Here is an 18,559-nt window from a genome sequence, read left to right as displayed (position 1 = left end):
TACAGAGCTGGGCTGAGCATGGGAACCCCAACTCCAGGGACAAATACCTTCCAGGAAACTCCAAAGCTCAGATGCTAAGACACCAGGATGTTAGGTGGCTAAATAGCTAGTAAAAGAAACTGTTTCCTACCTAACTTACTCTGACGACACACGTGCATCTTCTGTGACACCACCATCCCTATTATAGAAATACTAAGTAATAATGTAACATTTACCAAATTCTGAAACTTAACTAACAGGAAATTTAAGGAACATCTTGTTTCCAAGCTATAAGCAATGAGCAATGAAGGAATCTTCAGTGAAAGAAAAAACACTGTTATACGTAACAGTGTGCTGTAACAATGACCAACAAGTGACCTGGTGTATTCACCAAGAGGGCTTAAAACAAAAACTATAACCCCTCATTATTCTGCCCTCTATTTCTGGCCAGAGTGAAATATCAGTAACTCCAATAAAGGAACTCACCACACATTCTATGCCAGCACCAAGTGAGCAGCAGGAAACGAAGACCAGGAATTTATGTTACAAAGAATCACCACCCACCTCCTTGAAATGCCTCCCCAGGTTAAGATTCTTTAAAATACTTTATATAAGCTTCATGACTGAAACCTTCAGGTTATGTTCCTGACCAAATGAATAATGTTAGGCCCCCCTGGGCCTGAGTCTGTATGTCTGTGTGACATGACTGAGCAGTAATGCTATTTGATGGAGTAACTGAAATCTTTAAAACTCTGCAGATGAACTGGGACTGCAGGTACCCAGGCTCCTCCTCCACTAAGGACAGGTCACTGTCATCAGGAGCTGCTTATAGACCTACACCCAAACCTGAACAATACTCAGATTTCACAGGCACAGCTAAAAGGTCAACATGCTTACCACCTTTCACATCAACACCATCCACACTGTGAAAGAAAACAGCAACACTCAGGCCAGGCCCTTGCCCACTGTCCCTGGTCCACTGCTTGGTGTATGACTCGGCACAGGAAGCGCCCTCGCCCCAACCCCAAGGGCCCACATGTGTGCCAGGAAGGCCGTGTACCTGGACAGTGGGGCTGAGCACTATGGAAATGTTCTGGATGTTCATTTTTGTTTCCAGTTCCTTGGCAATAACATGGTCCATGTGCACGATGAGCCAAGAGATGAGAAGGCGGCTGCACTCGGGCAGCTCTTCCAGCAGGCGCTGGAACTCCTGCACCTTCTCGGCCTCCGAGCTCCGGCCACACGCCTCCTCGAAGCGAGGCAGGAGCTCCTTGGTCAGCAGGTTCTCAGGCAGGTCCCGCAGGTACTGCTTTAGCAAACTGGCCACCGTGTTCGGCTCATACTCTTCCAAGTTTGGAGACTCCTCTCTGTCGTAGGCTGCTTTCAGCTCATCCACCTTGGATTTAATTCCTGAGAACATTCAAATTCAGAACAAATAAAAGTGTCAAGGAAAAAAAAATCAAATACACAGCTTTCTTCCCCAGCATGCCCACCATCACCCCTGGGGGAGATGGGAAAAGAGCCAACCTGGCATGTTAACTGTTTGTCTGCATATTGTTCACACAATTCCTCCGTAAATAAGAGAGAAGGCTACACTCTGAGGACGAATTTACCCAAACGCTAAATGACAATGGAAAAACAATATTCAGAACAAATATCACAGCAAACACAGAAACATTAAGCAAATATGCCAATCAATTAAGGGAAAATATGTTTTTAAAGATTACGTAGGCAAAAGTTAAACTATAATTCGAGCATAAGCCTTCCTCTATATGAGTGGCCAACTGCTTTTTCTAACCAGTCACAAAACTGACAATATAAAATACAACTCAGTACACACAAGCACGCTGCAAAAAGGTGTGGGTGAGTACTTTTTTATAAATAAAAACTGTATCAAATGGAAAAGGTGAGCTCACCATCTAAACAAAGTGTCTGAAAATTATTCCCCAATAAATACCTAATTTCTAATAATACCTAATATCTAATTTCTACATTTAAATTCTTTACATGTTTTCTTAATCTAAAACAGGGCTAGAACCAAAAAAAAAGTGAAATCTGGGTTACTAAAATCAAATTGTTTTGCTTTTCTTACTGGTGAGAAAGAAATACACATAAATGTTTTTAAGATACTAAGTATGTAAGTCTTGACTCCAATCTGCATTTAAGACAGAATTCAGTGACACTGAGTGCTCACTCGTGAGAGCACAAAGTAGCTTCAGCTGTCTTCAATACTTGAAACTTCAGGCCAAGGTGTGACACTACACACAACAGAATGCTACTCAGCTACAAACAAGAATGAAATCCTGCCACTGGCAACAGCATGGCTTAACCTGGAGGGTGTTAAGCTACATGAAATAAGTCAGAGAAAGACAAGTACTTCCTTTCTGGAATCTAAACAAACAAAGCAGCGAAAGTAACAAAAAAGAAACAGACTCAGACATAGAGAACAAGTCAGTGGTCACCAGAGGGGAGAGGAAGCCTGAGGGCTAAGTTAGAGGTGGGGAACTAAGAGGCACAAACTCAATGTGCAAAGTAAACACACTCCACAGTACAGCACAGGGAACACGGCCAGTGTTTCACAACAACTATGAATGGAGTATAACCTTTAAAAGTAGCGAACCACTGTTGTATCTCTGAAACTTAAAGAAACTGTACATCAACTATACTTCAATTAAAAAAAAACTTTAGGCCAGTTATTAAAAACAAGCCATGAATTGAGGCTGACATTGTAATGGTAAACATTACAAACCCTTTTAATGGCATCACAGTAAATCAGTAACTTAATCCAGCACTGACAAAAAACCCCCCCAGCAATTCCAAATAGGAAAATAATAATATGGATTTTATTTTGCTATAATCTTCATTTTGAGGTGGAAAAGTTAGAAAATAATTCCTATTTTCTTACTTTTTTGAATAAAATATGGTGAGTGATAACTTTAATTGAAATTCCTGATGACCTCCTCTCTCATGAATACCTTGTAGATGTGTAATTTTGCCCCAGCAGTGCCTGCCCAGAAAATGGCACAAGTGAACAATTAGAGTATGTGTTTAGTATGTTACTCAGAAATTGTTACCAAAATGCTTTCCTTTTAAAAACTGAACACTTCAAAGTCTCAAGTACAGAAACAGCAGATGACAAGAGATTCGTTCTAAAACTAGAACTTGGACATGAATAAGTGTGAATCAAAGTTATCCATGAAAAAGCAATACTACTAGCATTCGAAAAGAAAAGTCACAGTCATGGTTCTGCAGTCCCGAATGCTGAGTGCAGTGTTCTGCCAGAGCCTCACAGATAAACACAGAACTGATCAAAGCGGGTGCTTGCTCTCCAAGGAGCCAAGGACCAGGGGTGCAGCTCAGTGCCGAACAGAGCAGACATCCCACACCTCCAGTGGCAAAAGAATACAAACATAGAAAATCAGGACCAAGTTCAGAGAGCCCTCTGAACACGCTGTAGGAACCTTCAGAGAAGCTTTCACCTAAAATGAAATTTCCTCATGCCTATCAGAATCACGAGCGAGAAGCAGCTACGTTAGTCTTGTGTAGATCTTTAAAAATCCATCATTAATTTTTCTTAAAAGGCAAGTTTTACATTCAGTTAAATATGTTTATTTTATGTAACTAAGAAGTTATAAGTTAAAACTCAGTGCCTAATTCATTTTCTTATTTTCTATAAAATAGCAGCATATTAGCCAAAACACTCTTAAACGACATGTTATCTGTGGGCTACATAACAGTCTCCCCAGTTATCAAACATGCCTGCTCTTTCTTAACAAAGAAAGGGCATATCAAATTACCTTCAAGAAATGTGCATGAACCAATTAAATGGAAAAACTAAATCTAGTCTCTTTATTCTAAATGTGTATGATCTAACTCATCATGAATATGCATGAGCAACAATGCATGTTACAGCCTCAGTCATGGGGAGGTGAGGAGCGACAGCACGGGTGTCGCACAGGTAGGACTTGCATCCTGCACCAACATCAAAGCCACACCGCTTTGTAAGAACAGAGTCTCAATTTTGGACCACACGTGTCTGGTTCAACTTTAGACACCCAATAGGAATCACACTCCTGCCAAGTACGAGATGTTAGTTTTCACACACACGGAATGTAGGAAAATGGAACGTAGACTTCACTAACATTATGTCAGAGCCACAGCTGTCCTAGAGGAATCCACCCCTGGGGTCTAAACACTTAGCAAGAACAGCCCATCCCTCAGCTGGACTGAGGAAAAACTCACAAGACAGCGTCAGTCACGGTGTCTCGTGGCCAAGACACATCCTGGACGCAGACGCCAGATGCCCGTCCTCCCCGCTGACCTCCTCCCAGCACCCAGCCTCTCGGGGGCACCCAGGTGAAGGGTGCTGGCCACACACGCCAGGCACTGCACAATCAACCCACTGTGAGCCCTCCTAATGGGGGTGTGGGGATCGAGTAAAAAGGCAGCATGCGCGCACACACACACATACACACACGGACACAGTGTGGAGCCTTTGTTCAACTGGAAGGACCAAGGACATGAATGAGGCTTAGGACCCAGGTCACAATCTTGCTCCCAAGTCTTCTGCGCCTTCCTGTGAAACACAGAGGCAAGCCGACCGGCAGCAAGCAGCGCGGCCCTCACCTGACACCCTGTAGATGCCCTCGCACTTCATGCCGTGCTTCTCCACGTAGTCCACGCACTCCCGGAAGACCGCGGGCAGCCGCACGCCGTCGTACATCATGGTCCTCTCCACCGCGTCGGCCAGCGGGACCCCGAAGATGGGCCTGAGACTCGGGACATCCAGCTGAGGCACCTCTGTCTCCTGAATCGGCTTCTTCTTCTTCTTCTTCTCCTTCCACTGTTTAACCACGTCGGCTGCTGTCAAGTCTTTCGACTTCTTCTCTTTATGCTTCTCCTCTTTGTGCTTTTCTTCTTTATGTTTTTCCTCTTTGGGTTTCTCTTTTATTTTAAAATCCTTCTCTTTCTTTTTAGAAAAGCTGGGCTTCTTGAAGACATGGATCCCCTTGGACCTCTTCATTTTGGAAGGACTTTCAGCTTCTTCCCCCGAACTATCTTCCTGAAAGGCAGCATAGCCTTCAGCTGCCAAAGAAACGCAGGAAGCGTGAGTCACAGTCTGCTGAATGTCACACTGTCCGTTTTTTATGTTTAAAACAGGACCAAAGAAGAGTCACCTGGCCTTGGCGACCTAGCTTTCCACCTGTGGCCCAGCCCTCCTGTTTTCCCAGCCACTCATCTCGGCTGAACGGTGTTGCTATGACATCCCTCAACCACAAGAGGGCAACGTGACCAGAGCTAGTTACCCTTGCAACAGGTTTTATTTTATACATATGTGCAAGAGGAACTTTTACAAACCAAATTACTGTAAATAATCATTTATATTTCAAATTATTTGGAAAGAATCCCACCATCACACACAACATTCCTGCACAGTCGGAAGAACATCCTCTAACCTACACTTTTCTCAGCTTAGGTTTTTCTATTTGGTGCCTGGAATCTGAAGCCATCTCCAGTCACAATTGGAGATGCAGGACTGTGTAGGTGCTCTTTTCCTCCCCACCGCATCTGGCTCCCAGGTCTCTGGCTGGTAAGTTCCTTCTGGGGCACCAGCAGGGATGGAGCTTCCTCTGGGGAGGCCCAACCAGGAAACCCCTAACCTCGAGTGTCAGCCATGCCCAAGTCAGAAGCCTGGGTTTCACACTGACAGCTACTCAATATCAGGGCTGCCCTAGTTTGGCTTCCTTGTTTTTTGGGTTTTTTTTAAAACATCTAAAACTCTCCTGTTCTTTTCTTTACCCTAATATCTTACAAGCTAAAATAGAAATTAATAATAGAGATTCTATAATAGAAATTCTATAACAGAGATTAAAGGTACTGCATAAATTTCCCTCTAGTTAAAATACCACGAACTCCACACCAACCAGAATGGCAAAAGAACATGATATTGGGGTGGCCAAAAAGTTCATTTGAGTTTTTCTGTAACATTGTACAGGAAAACCTGAACTTTTTGGCCAACCCAATAATAGAAAGCTATCATCCTCCCTACAGAACAGGAATCCCATATGGGTGTGTCGTGGCATCTGCTTAAGAAAACAAATACACTATCTTTTACCATGTGCCCCAACTGGCCTACACAACCTCACCAAGACAGTGAGACTCCATAAGCACAAAATTTCAACAATTATTTTTCATACATTATTTTAAAAAACCAACTTAAGAAACCTCCACCAGAAAACTTTACCACTGCGACAGTAAGACCCTAAAATACAAAAACTGAGACCCTGAAAAGAAAATATAAAGCAGGAGTCCCTGGATATAGGATGGCAGGCACACGTGGCTAGAGCAGATATTTATCTAGAATAAAGCCACAGCACAGAGGAAACGGCACTTACTCCTTTTTTCCTTTTTCTTGAACTTTCCTTTCTTCTTCCCATGGTCCTTCTCATCGTCAGACACTACATCGGGAGGCTCGTGGAGGCTGTCGTGGGGGGGTGAGGGCTCGCCCGTGCGGTACAGCCCGGGAAACTTGGTGGGGCTGATCTCCTCGGAGCTGGGGGTGCGGGTAAGCCCACCGCCATGCTCCACCCTGCGGTGCTCACTGGGGCTGCTGGTGGGGGGCAGGAAGCACTCGGTCATGCTGCCTCCCTGATGACAGCGAGCAGGGCTTCTCGGTCACCTATCCATCACACCTGCGGGAGACAGAGCATCACAATCACCTAGTGGCCACCAGCGCCCAGGGGCAGCAGACAGACACACAGCTCGGCAAACCCCCCTCAAGAACCGTCGCTGGTTTTGTCATCTTGAGTTGCATTCGTGCCTCACACATGCACGTCAGTTCTCAAAAAGCTGAAAGCACTGGATCTTCAAGTGTGAGGAAAATTAACCAAATGAAAGGACATAGGACATCAAGGCAGGACAGAGTTTCTCCTAAAAAGAGCCCACCGCTGTAAGAGGTTTCATTTTGATTGCTATCCAACAGAAACCTTAATTTTTCTTAAGTTATGACCAAACAACCATGAATAACAAGACTCTATGTAACTACACATGAATAGTTCAGTGTCATTAGTAAAATTTACAAAACAGTGACAGATGTACTGACTCACACAGGTTCAGATCATTAGCTGCAGTTACACACTGCAGTAGACAATCCACGTGTTGATACAGCTAACAAGGGAGAACCTCACTTGCTCATTCCTAAACTATACACAAAACAGTTTTGCTAGAATGGACATCACAAAGGACAAATGTGGATAAATAACAAGGTTCTACTGTGCAGCACAGGAACTATACTCAATATCATGTGATAAACCAGAACGGAAAGTATGAAAAAGAATATATATGTGTGTGTATATGTGTATAACTGAACCACGGTGCTGCACAGCAATAATTAACACAACTTTGTAATCCAGCTATATTTCAATAATAAAAATTTTTAAAGAAATAATAAAAAGGTACAAATGTAAGAAAAGCTCAAGATCTATTCACATTTTTCTTCTTCACTACACAACGGTACACAGTTTAAGTACCACGCTCAAAAGTGAATTGCGTTAGTTCTTATTCCTCTTTAATGTTTTTATAATATTCATCTGAAAAGCTACCAGAATCACTTGTTTCTCTTTGCACTGATTTAAGGCACAAAGTGAAGAGGAACTAAAAAGCCTCTTGATGAAAGTGAAAAAGGAGAGTGAAAAACTTGGCTTAAAGCTCAACATTCAGAAAATGAAGATCATGGCATCTGGTCCCATCACTTCATGGGAAATAGATGGGGAAACAGTGTCAGACTTAATTTTTTGGGCTCCAAAATCACTGCAGACGGTGGTTGCAGCCATGAAATTAAAAGACGCTAACTCCTTGAAAGGAAAGTTATGACCAACCTAGATAACATATTGGAAAGCAGAGACATTACTTTGCCAACAAAGGTTCGTCTAGTCAAGGCTATGGTTTTCCCAGTAGTCATGTATGGATGTGAGAGTTGGACTGTGAAGAAAGCTGAGTGCTGAAGAATTTATGCTTTTGAACTGTGGTGTTGGAGAAGACTTTTGAGTCCCTTGGACTGCAAGGAGATCCAACAAGTCCATTCTAAAGGAGATCAGTCCTGGGTGTTCTTTGGAAGGAATGATGCTAAAGCTGAAACTCCAGTACTTTGGCCACCTGATGCGAAGAGTTGACTCACTGGAAAAGACTGATGCTGGGAGGGATTGGGGGCAGGAGGAGAAGGGGACGACAGAGGATGAGATGGCTGGATGGCATCACCGACTCGATGGATGTGAGTCTGAGTGAACGCCGGGAGTTGGTGACGGACGGGGAGGCCTGGCATGCTGCAATTCATGGGGTCGCAAAGAGTCGGACACGACTGAGCGACTGAACTGAACTGAAGTGAAGGTGATTTTGAAATTTTAAAAACACACAAACACAAGTGGTAACTGATAAATCTGACCATAAACAAAGTCAAAAGACAAGCAAATGTGAAAAAAAAAGTGTAAAATATGAGAGCGAACTTTTCTAAAAAGCAGAGTTCTCACAAATCAATGAAAATTTCAACACAGCAAGAATGTGAAGCAGTTCACAGGAAAATGACTAATATCCACATGAAAATAACATTCAAGTACAATTGCAATGTTTAAGAACATAAGACAGTAAGTTAGAATTTTTATAACATCAGACTGGCAAAGAACAAAAAAGGTCTATAATATACCAAGTGCTGGTAAGGGTGTGAATATCCACTAAGGGAGAATACCCACCAACAGCTGAAGTATAAACCAGCACAGTCTTTTCTGAAAAGCAACTTGGCAAAATCTAGCAAAATTTTAAATGTGCTCTCTTTGATCTAAGAATTCCTCTTTTTAGGAACTTATCCTTCAGACATCCCTTTATAAGCATTCAAAGATAGGCACATGAAAATAATCATATTAGCACTGTGAAAGCAAAGACAGCAAAATCTAAATGGCTATCAATAAAAGACACGTTAAATTAGGCTTGATCCAAATAACGGAATGTAAAGTCACACACAAGCCATCTCTGACATAGTAAACCATTGTTAAGTCTCTGAAGCTGTAAAAGAGGAGGGAGAGAAAGATTTCCTTTTATTTTGAGCCTTACCATGCCATCTATCACTTTACTGCTATTATCACGTTTTTCATGATTTTTTAAGTCTCATAAAAATGTTTCTGACGATATTTAATAGTCTGAGGAAAGCAATTCACAGCACAGTATCGACTTTTAAATATACAAGCACACAGAAAATGTGAGAACAAGGGGACCTTGGGAACAATTATCTCTGAATTAAAAGGTTATAAGTGATCTTTTCACTTGTTTACGTTTCATCAGTTTTCTACCACGACAGTATACACTACTACTTGCCTAAGCAGGAAAAACATTAAACGAGAAATTTCATCAAAGGAACTGTGAGCCTCGCTATCACTCCAATTCTCTGGTTTTACTTCATGGGTCCTGACGGCTGGTTTTTTTTTTAAATACATTCTTTTCTTAACTGAAGGAATGAGAGTTTAAAGGGAGCTAAGATGCCACCAGCCTATCGGTTATGTATCACAGGTGGGGAAACTGAGGTCTGAAGAGCGGAGAGCGAAACCCCGGGAGCAGGCAGGAGCAGCTTGCCCCTGGCCCGGGCCGCACGCCTCCCTGCGCTGTCTCCTCCGCGCTGGAACCCTCCTTCCTCCCAGGAGTCCTGCTCGGCCCACTCATACCTGTCTTTCCGCATAAGGCCCGCAGATGGGCACAAGGAATCTTTCTGGAGTGACGGCAACAGTCTAGATTTGGATTGTGGTGATGGTTACAAACTGTAAATTGACATTTTAAGTGGGTGAAATCTTATGGTATGCAAATTACACCTAAATAAAGCTGTTAAAAAAAGGATCAAGTACCAGCACCCCTTTCTCCAGGAATCCCCACTCATGCCTCACACGGCCCAGGCTAAGCCGTGCCCGCCTCCCGAGCTACAGAATCAAGGAGCACACCTGGGCACCGCACTGGGCCTTAAGGACCTGTGCATGGGGCCACCTTGCCCAGTAATTAGCAAGCCCAACCTCATGCGAAGAGTCGACTCACTGGAAAAGACTCTGATGCTGGGAGGGATTGGGGGCAGGAGGAGAAGGGGATGACAGAGGATGAGATGGCTGGATGGGATCACTGACTCGATGGACGTGAGTCTGAGTGAACTCCGGGAGCTGGTGATGGACAGAGAGGCCTGGCGTGCTGCAATTCATGGGGTCGCAAAGAGTCGGACACGACTGAGCTGAACTGAACATTTAACACAGCACAGGCTGCACAGGAAGTAGCCAGACGTTTCCTTAACCAACTAAACCCACTAACAAGTCTCTTCAGTGTTCTCAACATGCTGTGTCCCGCTGATGACACAAAGATGAGGAGAAATGACCTGGCCCTCAGCCTCAACTTTCAATTACAGAAACAAAGAAAGGAAACACACATTTTATTTGAGTTCTGTGGCTTCAGGAACTTTCACATCACCTGACACGTCCTGTGAGAAAAGTGTTTTTCCAGGTTTACAAACTGTAGAACTAAGGCTCAGAGAAGTGAAGTCACTTATCCTACTCCACACAGCAAGAGGTAAAACTGGGACGGAAACACACGTTCTTTCTGCTGAAGTGCCCTCTGTGTACACGTGTACACACACACACACGAGAGCACACTTATGCCAGGAGGAGCAGCATACTAATGACACAAGCAGAAACGTGGGGCTTGTTATGAGAACAGCAAGAAGACGGGTCTGATGGGAGCAGATTCATGAAGAAGCAACAGAAAAGACATGGAAAGACAAGATGGTTCTGAACTGAAAGCCAGCTGGTGCGAGCTGAGGAGGTCACCACCAAGTTCAAGTCCAGAAGCGACAACGCTGGGGCTGAGAGGCATGAGGGCAGGACCACGAATCACAGAACGCAGGTGGGTCTGGACTGCCCCTTACTCTGTACTCTTGCTAATTACTGGGCAAGATGGCCCCATACGCAGGTCCTGCACACTGGACTGACCAGGAAGAGTCCTCTTCCTGACACACTGAAGAGATGATTTTGCGAAAACCACTCCAGAGGAACAGCTGCTGCCCTGACTCAGCCACGCATGGCTGGGAGGAGCGGCCACTGGCGCACAGGATGGAGCGAGGCCGGAACGGAGGTGCAGGGACAATCCTGAGCTCAGGGAGCCACAGCACCCCTCAGCGTCCTGAGTAAGTGGGCAGAGAGACAGGCCTTGAAAGGCCCACAGGCACTTCAGCATAAACAGCCAAAGGTGAGGGGGGAAAAAGAAATTCCTACTTCTGAGGCAAAAGGACAAGTGATGTAAACTTGTCAACATTTAAGAAAGATGTCAGCACAGCTAAGAAAAAGACCGCACACTGACAGGCAAAGAAGGCAGACAGGACGGGGCCTCGAGATACGAGGACCAACACTGATCCCAGAGGGCGCTTTCTGCCTCTGCATCGCAGACTTGCAGCAAAAGATGCCAGAAACCCAGCAATGACAAAAGCCAGCCCTCTCAGCTGAAGGACCAGAAGGGGGCGGTCCTTCCAGACAGAAGCCTGGAACAGAGTCTACTCTGCGGTCTCCTCCAGCACAGAGACGTAACCATGACAGTGTGGCGCTGGAGCAAGGGTGGACAGGTTAGTGAACAAAACAGAAACTCCGCAGAGGCACGCATATACACAGTCAACTGCCTGTCAACAAAGGCTCCAAAGGAATTCATGGACAAGGAAAGTCTTCAGCAAGGGGTGCAGAGTAACCATGGGGGCAAGAGAGGTCAGCCCTCCATCGCATCACCACGAAGTGTGTATGACAAACTAGACACAAAACTTCACTGCTAACAACTTAAAACTTCTAAATAGAACACATTTGTGAGCCCTTGGAGGAAGAATTTCCCAGACAGGACCAGAAAGCAATTAACTACTGAATTAAAAGTCCACAAACTAGACTTTTTATCAAAAGCAAAAACTTCACTCATCAAAAGATAGTAAGAAGAAAATTAAGAGTCAAGGCCAAGACGTGGAGAATACACTTACAGTGTGTGTGTGTGTATGTGTGTCTCACAAAAGACTTAAACCCAGGATATATACAGAACTTCTACAGTTCAACAATAACCCAAAACAAAACTGGGCAAAATCAAGCAAACAATTTAGAAAAGAAAATCTATGACTGGTCAATAAGCCCATGAAAAAACCTCCACATCACTAAACATCAAAGAAATGGAAATTCAAACCACAATGAGCTATCAACAGACACCATCCAGAATGGCTGAAGTGCAAACAGAACTATAATTCCCAATGCTGGTGAGGATGTGTGGCACTAGAAATTTAATGCACTGTTGGTGGGAATGTAACATTTAACCACTTTGGAAAAGTATTACTATTTGGCAGTATCTAGTTAAACTTTTACCATATGACCCAGCAATTCCACTCCTGAGTATTTACCCCAGAGAAATGGAAACATATTCACACATACTCACATGATCAGAGTAACTGTATTCATAACAGATAAAAAACAGAAACACATTGCCATTAACAAGCCTGGATAAACAAGCAGAAATATATTCACACAATGGAATACTAGCTTTTTTTGAAATGAACAAACTAGTCATCCATACAACAAAACAGATGAACTTCAGGACAGCACTGCAGACACCTGAGATTACATAGTGTATGACTATTCATATGCAGCTCTGGAAGAGGTAAGCTCATCTCCATCACAAGAATCTACAACTGTGGTCCTGGGGTTTGGGGAAGAGGCAGGGACAGAGTACAGAGCAGCTAGAGAGAACCCTCCAGGCTGATGGCTGTGTTCCATGTCCTGACAGGCATGAGGGCTACACACACACACACATTTGCTGACACACACGATCGTGTTAGTCTCGGGTGTACTAGTGCTCTAATATTTACGTCCATTTTGAAATGAGGACCAGTGGTGAGCCTAGTAACTACCTGTCCCCACACAAAGTTATTTCAACATTATTCCACATTCCTTACACTGCACGTTACATTTCGAGGCTTTTCTTTTAATAACCTGCACCTCCTGATCCCCTTCATCTATTTAACCCTCCACCTCCTTCCCTTCTGGCAACCACACATTTGCTCTCTGTATCTATGAGTCTATTTTCATTCTGTCTTATTTTTCAGATTCTACACATAAGTGAGATCATATGGTATCTGTTTTTCTCTGTCTGGCTTATCTTACTTAGCAAAATGCCCTCTAGATCTATCTACCCATGGGGGTCACACACACACAAAAAAACCATTAAACTGTGCCTATCACTGAATTATAAATTATACCTCAATAAAATCTCATAGATTTGGGAAAAAAAAAACACAGATGCTATGCAGAGATGATCATGAGACATTAAAAATATGAACTCTCCTCAAATGTTGCAACTCTCACCCTAATAGTTGACATCCCCTCCCAGCCCCCTACACCCAAAATCACTGCAATAGGAATTTCTATTTCCAGTCTTTCCCAAATGAAAGCCTTTGGCTATCTGGAAAAAATCTCTCTCCAGAGATAATTTAAGGGAAAATATGTGACTTCTGTAATAACTAACAAAAACTATTAAAAGTATTTCCATACATCTAGAAATTTACTTTAGAATCCCCCCAAATTATACCTTTGAAATTAAATATTTCATGTAAAAAGAATAGTTATGACAGTTTTAACTGGGGTAAAGCCAAAATTAAGTTTCACAAAATCAGACTCAAACTTAATAAAGACTTAAAAAGCTTCGCTCCTCTAAAGAACCAGGATATACACTGTTCAAACAGTCTCCGCTGCTCACGTACCAGTGTTAACCAGCACACGTAAGAGGAACCACTCACCCACGCCAAAGGACAAAGCAGTATCAGCAGGAAAGACCGACTGCTAAACTGAAGTCTCCTGAAATGAGGTTTTGAAAATAACTCCCATGATTCATTAAACTTGATAATATCTACACAGACAAGGGCCTCTTCCAAAAAACTAACAGCTTGCTTAACTAGTTCACAAGTTACACAAGTCCAGTATTTATAAATGGATTTTTATTAAATACAGCCTAAAAGTCACTGGAAGCAGCTTTTCCTTGTTTTTACGGTTTTTAAAAACAATCTGTAAATTAAAAGTCTCTAACCTAAATCTCTACAAGGGAATCCAGATACTGGCTCATTAGAACACACTGAGCGCCGACCCCCATTAACCTACTGTCTGGGGATGGCCAACTCCATAAGCACATGCGCAAGCAAAACACATTCTTGTTCTTCAAATTTTCTCAGAATTAAAGAGCATCCAGATCACAAGCGGCCACTAAGCACCCAGCACCATACATGCAGAGACCCACCAGAGCACCCCATGAGGTCTCAGGGCGCAAGGGACAGAGAGATGATTCTGAAGGACTCCTAGCGGGCAGGAACAGGACAAGCAAACTACAAAAGATCACAACTGATTTGCCAATAGGACACTGGAAATTTACAGACAATAAACAAACATATTCAAAATTCTGATAAGAAAACCAGTTTCAACAACCACCCGAGCGTACAGGTAGAATAAAGATACTCCAGACACACAGCGGCGAGGACTGTATTCCCTGTACACTTGCCCTAGAGACTTGGCAGCCTGAGACGCTACCCAATGGGCAGCAAGGAGCCCAGGAAGAGCAGGCCGGTGGCCAGCTGGCGACACAGTCCCTGTGACCCAGAGGAAGAAGGGCTCCAAGACATCTGCTTGTGAAGAAAAGAAGAACAAGACTGGAGCTCTGGGAACAAATCCATCATAAGAACAGAGTAAAAAACAAATAACAGTAAGAGATGACCACTAACTTTAAGAAAAAAGGCAGATGGGAAAATGAAACCGTAGTCCTCTGCCTGGCGCAGGATTACACAATGCTTCTGTAATAATCACAATGAAAACGATGGATGCTGACTGATGGAACCAAACACTGCGCAGGGCATGACTATGCTGGAGGGCTGGGGGCAGCGAACCCGGGGGAGGGTCTCAGAGACCCAAATCCTCATCCACCTAACGCCTAGGTAACAGAGGACATTCAGAACTGCCATCTTCAAAAACAGCAGTTTAAGGGTATTACTTAGGTAAAGGAAATAAACACCAAAAGAAATAGGTGAAAGGAAAGCTTCAGCTATAAAACTCGGGGGTGGGGGGCGGGGGCAAGGTGGGGACCAGCATTTTGCCTGGAGTCCCCAAGGCCACCCCGGGGTCAGCGATTCACTAGGAGGACTCAAATCAGTAAGCACACAATCACACTCAGGCTAAGATTTATTACAGAGAAAGGATACAGAGCAGAAAAAGCAAAGGACAAGGGGCTGAGTCCAGAGGAACCAGGCGTATGCCAAGGGCCCCCTGGCAGGGGAGACACAGGGACACATATGAAGCACCAGGGGTTTCTGGCTGCTCCTCCGTCAGCCCAAGGTCCCCGAGGAGCCCGGTCATAGCGGCTTTCTCTATGGAGCGGGTATTGAAGTCCCAGACTCCCAGAAAGAAGGCAGGCACTCTGTGTCAATCAGGCTATTCTACAATCCGCTGAGGCCCAGTAACCACACTTCTCACTTACACAAAATTTTATTGGCCATAAGGAACTCTACTCATTAAAGGATTTCTCTTAAGACATGAATATTACTGTTCAAGAAAAAAAACAAAACCAAGTTTACAAGCTGAGATGAGGCAAATAAATCCTTCAGACCAAGCAGATAAGGCTTAGGGAGTTTCCTATTGTCCACAGCGAAGTCCCTGCCATGCTAAGACGAGCGAGGTTCACAGGCTGTGCCCGTGCCGCACAGCAGTATCCAGAGGTACAGAACCACGCACACCCCCACAGACCAACTGTCAGCCCTCTGGATTGTTATGTAATTGGTCCTTTCCAAACTTCCAACTTTTGTTCAGGTCTGTGAGGACAGATGAGCCTGGTGGGGTCGCAAACAATTGGGCACGACTGAGTGACTAAACAACAAGTACTTTAATAGACATTTTACTCGAGTTACTGTTTCTTTTCTGTAGTTGTCTTATATATCATCAAACTTAACCTTTATTTTAATTTCTCCCCAACCCCCAGGGGCTTAGCCAAAAAACTTTTAATTAGTGTCCCATATGCCATAGAGAAATTCACTGAGACACAGTGATTTATGTTTTCCACTCAGCTTCTCAACATTCTCAGTGTCGCTGATTAAAATATGCCTAAGAGGGCTTCCCTGGTAGTCCAGTGTCCAAAGCAGGGGACACGGGTTTGATCCCTGACCTGGAAGACTTAACATGCTGCAGAGCAACTAAGCCTGTGTGCCGTAACTCCTGAGCCTGGGCTCTAGAGCCCGGGAGCCACGGTCTGTGCTCCACAACAGGAGAAGCCACTGCAATGAGAAGTGCAGGCACCACTGGCAGGCAGCCCCCATTTGCTGCAACTACATAAAGTCCATGAACAGCAACGAAGACCAGCACAGCCCAAAGTAAATGAGTAACTAATAAAAATCTCTAAGATATATGTTATCAAAATCAGTTTAAAAGATGTGAAATTCCAAAGTTCATGATAATGAATACGAACGTGCGAATGTCTTTTTAAGGTTGACAATAACTATTACATGACTGTTAACAAGAAAAGAGAAAAATTCACATTTTAGGAAACTGATATAACGCAATACGAAATCAACCTCTGGATGAAACACAAATCTGCAAAGCACAGACTGTGCCCATTATTTAGGTGAACATAAAAACTCTGATGTTCAGAACTCCAGGTGTCAGGAAACGAGCAGCCAGAACATACAGTATCTAGCAGCCAGAAATAATTCCACCTCTGCCTGGGCTGAAAGGCCGGGGAGGACACAGTTCAGCTCTGCACACAGCTGTCCAAATCAAAGGGCATGTATGTAAAAGTATGGAGAGAAAAGTCCACTGCCTTTACACAAAATCCAAAGTGCTATATCATCAGCAGTCACAAACACCGAGGACCAAAAAGAAAATTTTCTTATAAAACAACCCCTGTGACCTAAGTGGGAAGGAAATCCAAAAAAGAGGGGGTATGTGTATACGTACAGCCAATTCCCTTCGCTGTACAGCAGAAACGCAACACTGTGAAGGAACTAGACTCCAATAAAAATTAAATTTTAAAAAACATAATAAATATCATTTGGAACTTAACAGTAAAACAGCACATTTTTAAAGTAACAGTATATCCTTTGGCTGGAAGACAGGTGGTATCTTTCCTGCCATATCTCATAATCACATGATCTAATCTCAAGTAAATCTTAAATCAGAACTTGGCTTGGAAACAGGGGAGCCCAATAAGCCTCATTTAATGATTTTTAAAATGCACGCCATCGATTACAATAGAAAGTGGGTAAAAGCATCTAGTCCATTGTTGCCCGACAGTGCGCAGAGGGACCCAGGGCACTACGAGCAAACTCCACGGGTCTGGGGTAGCTCAAACTGAGGGAAGCACAGTGCTACTCGGCACCTGTCAGACACTGCACAGCTACCAGAAAAGATGGTGGCTTTCAACACTCAACTGCACATTCCCTTCAACAGCATACCTTCATAAAGCAGAGTTTTCTAAGGGTTTTTAAAAAATCAACAGAGAACAAGAAATAAGGGTTGTGATGTTTAGTCTGATTGCAAAGTATCATAAGCAGCACAGTGCTCAAGGGACACACACAGACCACTAATTTTAGTTATTTAAGATAAAAATTATTTTCTCTTTCAGCTTATGTGTATTATGTTTTTTCAAATGGCTAAGTTGCCTGTCATGTGGGCCTTAGGAAGTATCACTAGGAACAAAGCTAGTGGAGATGATGCAATCCCACTTGAGCTATTTCAAATCCTAAAAGGCAATGCTGTGAAAGTGCTGCACTCAATATGCCAGCAAATTTGGAAAACTCAGCAGTGGCCACAGGACTGGAAAAGGTCAATTTTCATTCCACTCCCAAAGAAAGGCAATGCCAAAGATATGTTCAAATTACCACACAATTGCACTCATCTCACACACTAGCAAAGTAATGCTCAAAATTCTCCAAGCCAGGCTTCAACAATACATGAACCGTGATCTTCTAGATGTTCAACCTGAATTAGAAAAGGCAAAGGTCCGTCTAGTCAAAGCTATGGTTTCCCTGTAGTTATGTATGGATGTGAGAGTTGGATTATAAAGAAAGCTGAGTGCCGAAGAATTGATGCTTTTAAACTGTGGTATTGGAGAAGACTCTTCAGAGTCCCTTGAACTACAAGGAGATCAAACCAGTCAATTCTAAAAGAAATCAACCCTGAATATTTACTGCAAGGACTGCTGCTGAAGTTGAAGCTCCAATACTTTGGCCACCTGATGCAAAGAAATGACTCACTGGAAAAGATGCTGATGCTGGGAAAGTTGGAAGGCAGGAGGAAAAGGGGATGACAGAGGATGAGATGTTTGGATGGCATCACTGACTTGATGGACATAAGTTTGGGCAAGCCCCGGAGTTGGTAATGGACGGGGAAGCCTGGTGTGCTGCAGGCAATGGGGTCTCAAAGAGTTGGACATGACTGAGCAACTGAACTGAACTGAAAGTTGCTAGGACATAAATACGTATTTAGTTGTGTGAGCCTAACAATATAATTTAACATAC

The 18,559-nt window shown here is 43.6% G+C and overlaps 1 protein-coding gene across 2 annotated transcripts in view; it reads right to left on the bottom strand.

The window, feature by feature from the left end:
- Positions 1–18,559, bottom strand: part of RALBP1 (ralA binding protein 1) — a 46,094-nt gene that overhangs the window by 16,679 nt on the left and 10,856 nt on the right. For both annotated transcript variants that reach the window (XM_068993604.1, XM_068993605.1), the window contains exons 2-4: positions 6,375–6,671; positions 4,606–5,064; positions 1,040–1,389 (exon numbers count right to left, since the gene is read on the bottom strand). In XM_068993604.1, the coding sequence (XP_068849705.1) occupies positions 1,040–1,389; positions 4,606–5,064; positions 6,375–6,618 (1,053 nt within the window). In that variant the 5' untranslated portion in view covers positions 6,619–6,671. The remainder of the gene's footprint in view (positions 1–1,039; positions 1,390–4,605; positions 5,065–6,374; positions 6,672–18,559) is intronic.

This window comes from Capricornis sumatraensis, chromosome 21 (assembly GCF_032405125.1).
Source record: "Capricornis sumatraensis isolate serow.1 chromosome 21, serow.2, whole genome shotgun sequence".
Lineage (NCBI taxonomy): Eukaryota > Metazoa > Chordata > Mammalia > Artiodactyla > Bovidae > Capricornis > Capricornis sumatraensis.
The sequence above is the reverse complement of the archived record's forward strand: the minus strand, read 5'-3'. Positions and strand labels throughout refer to the sequence as shown.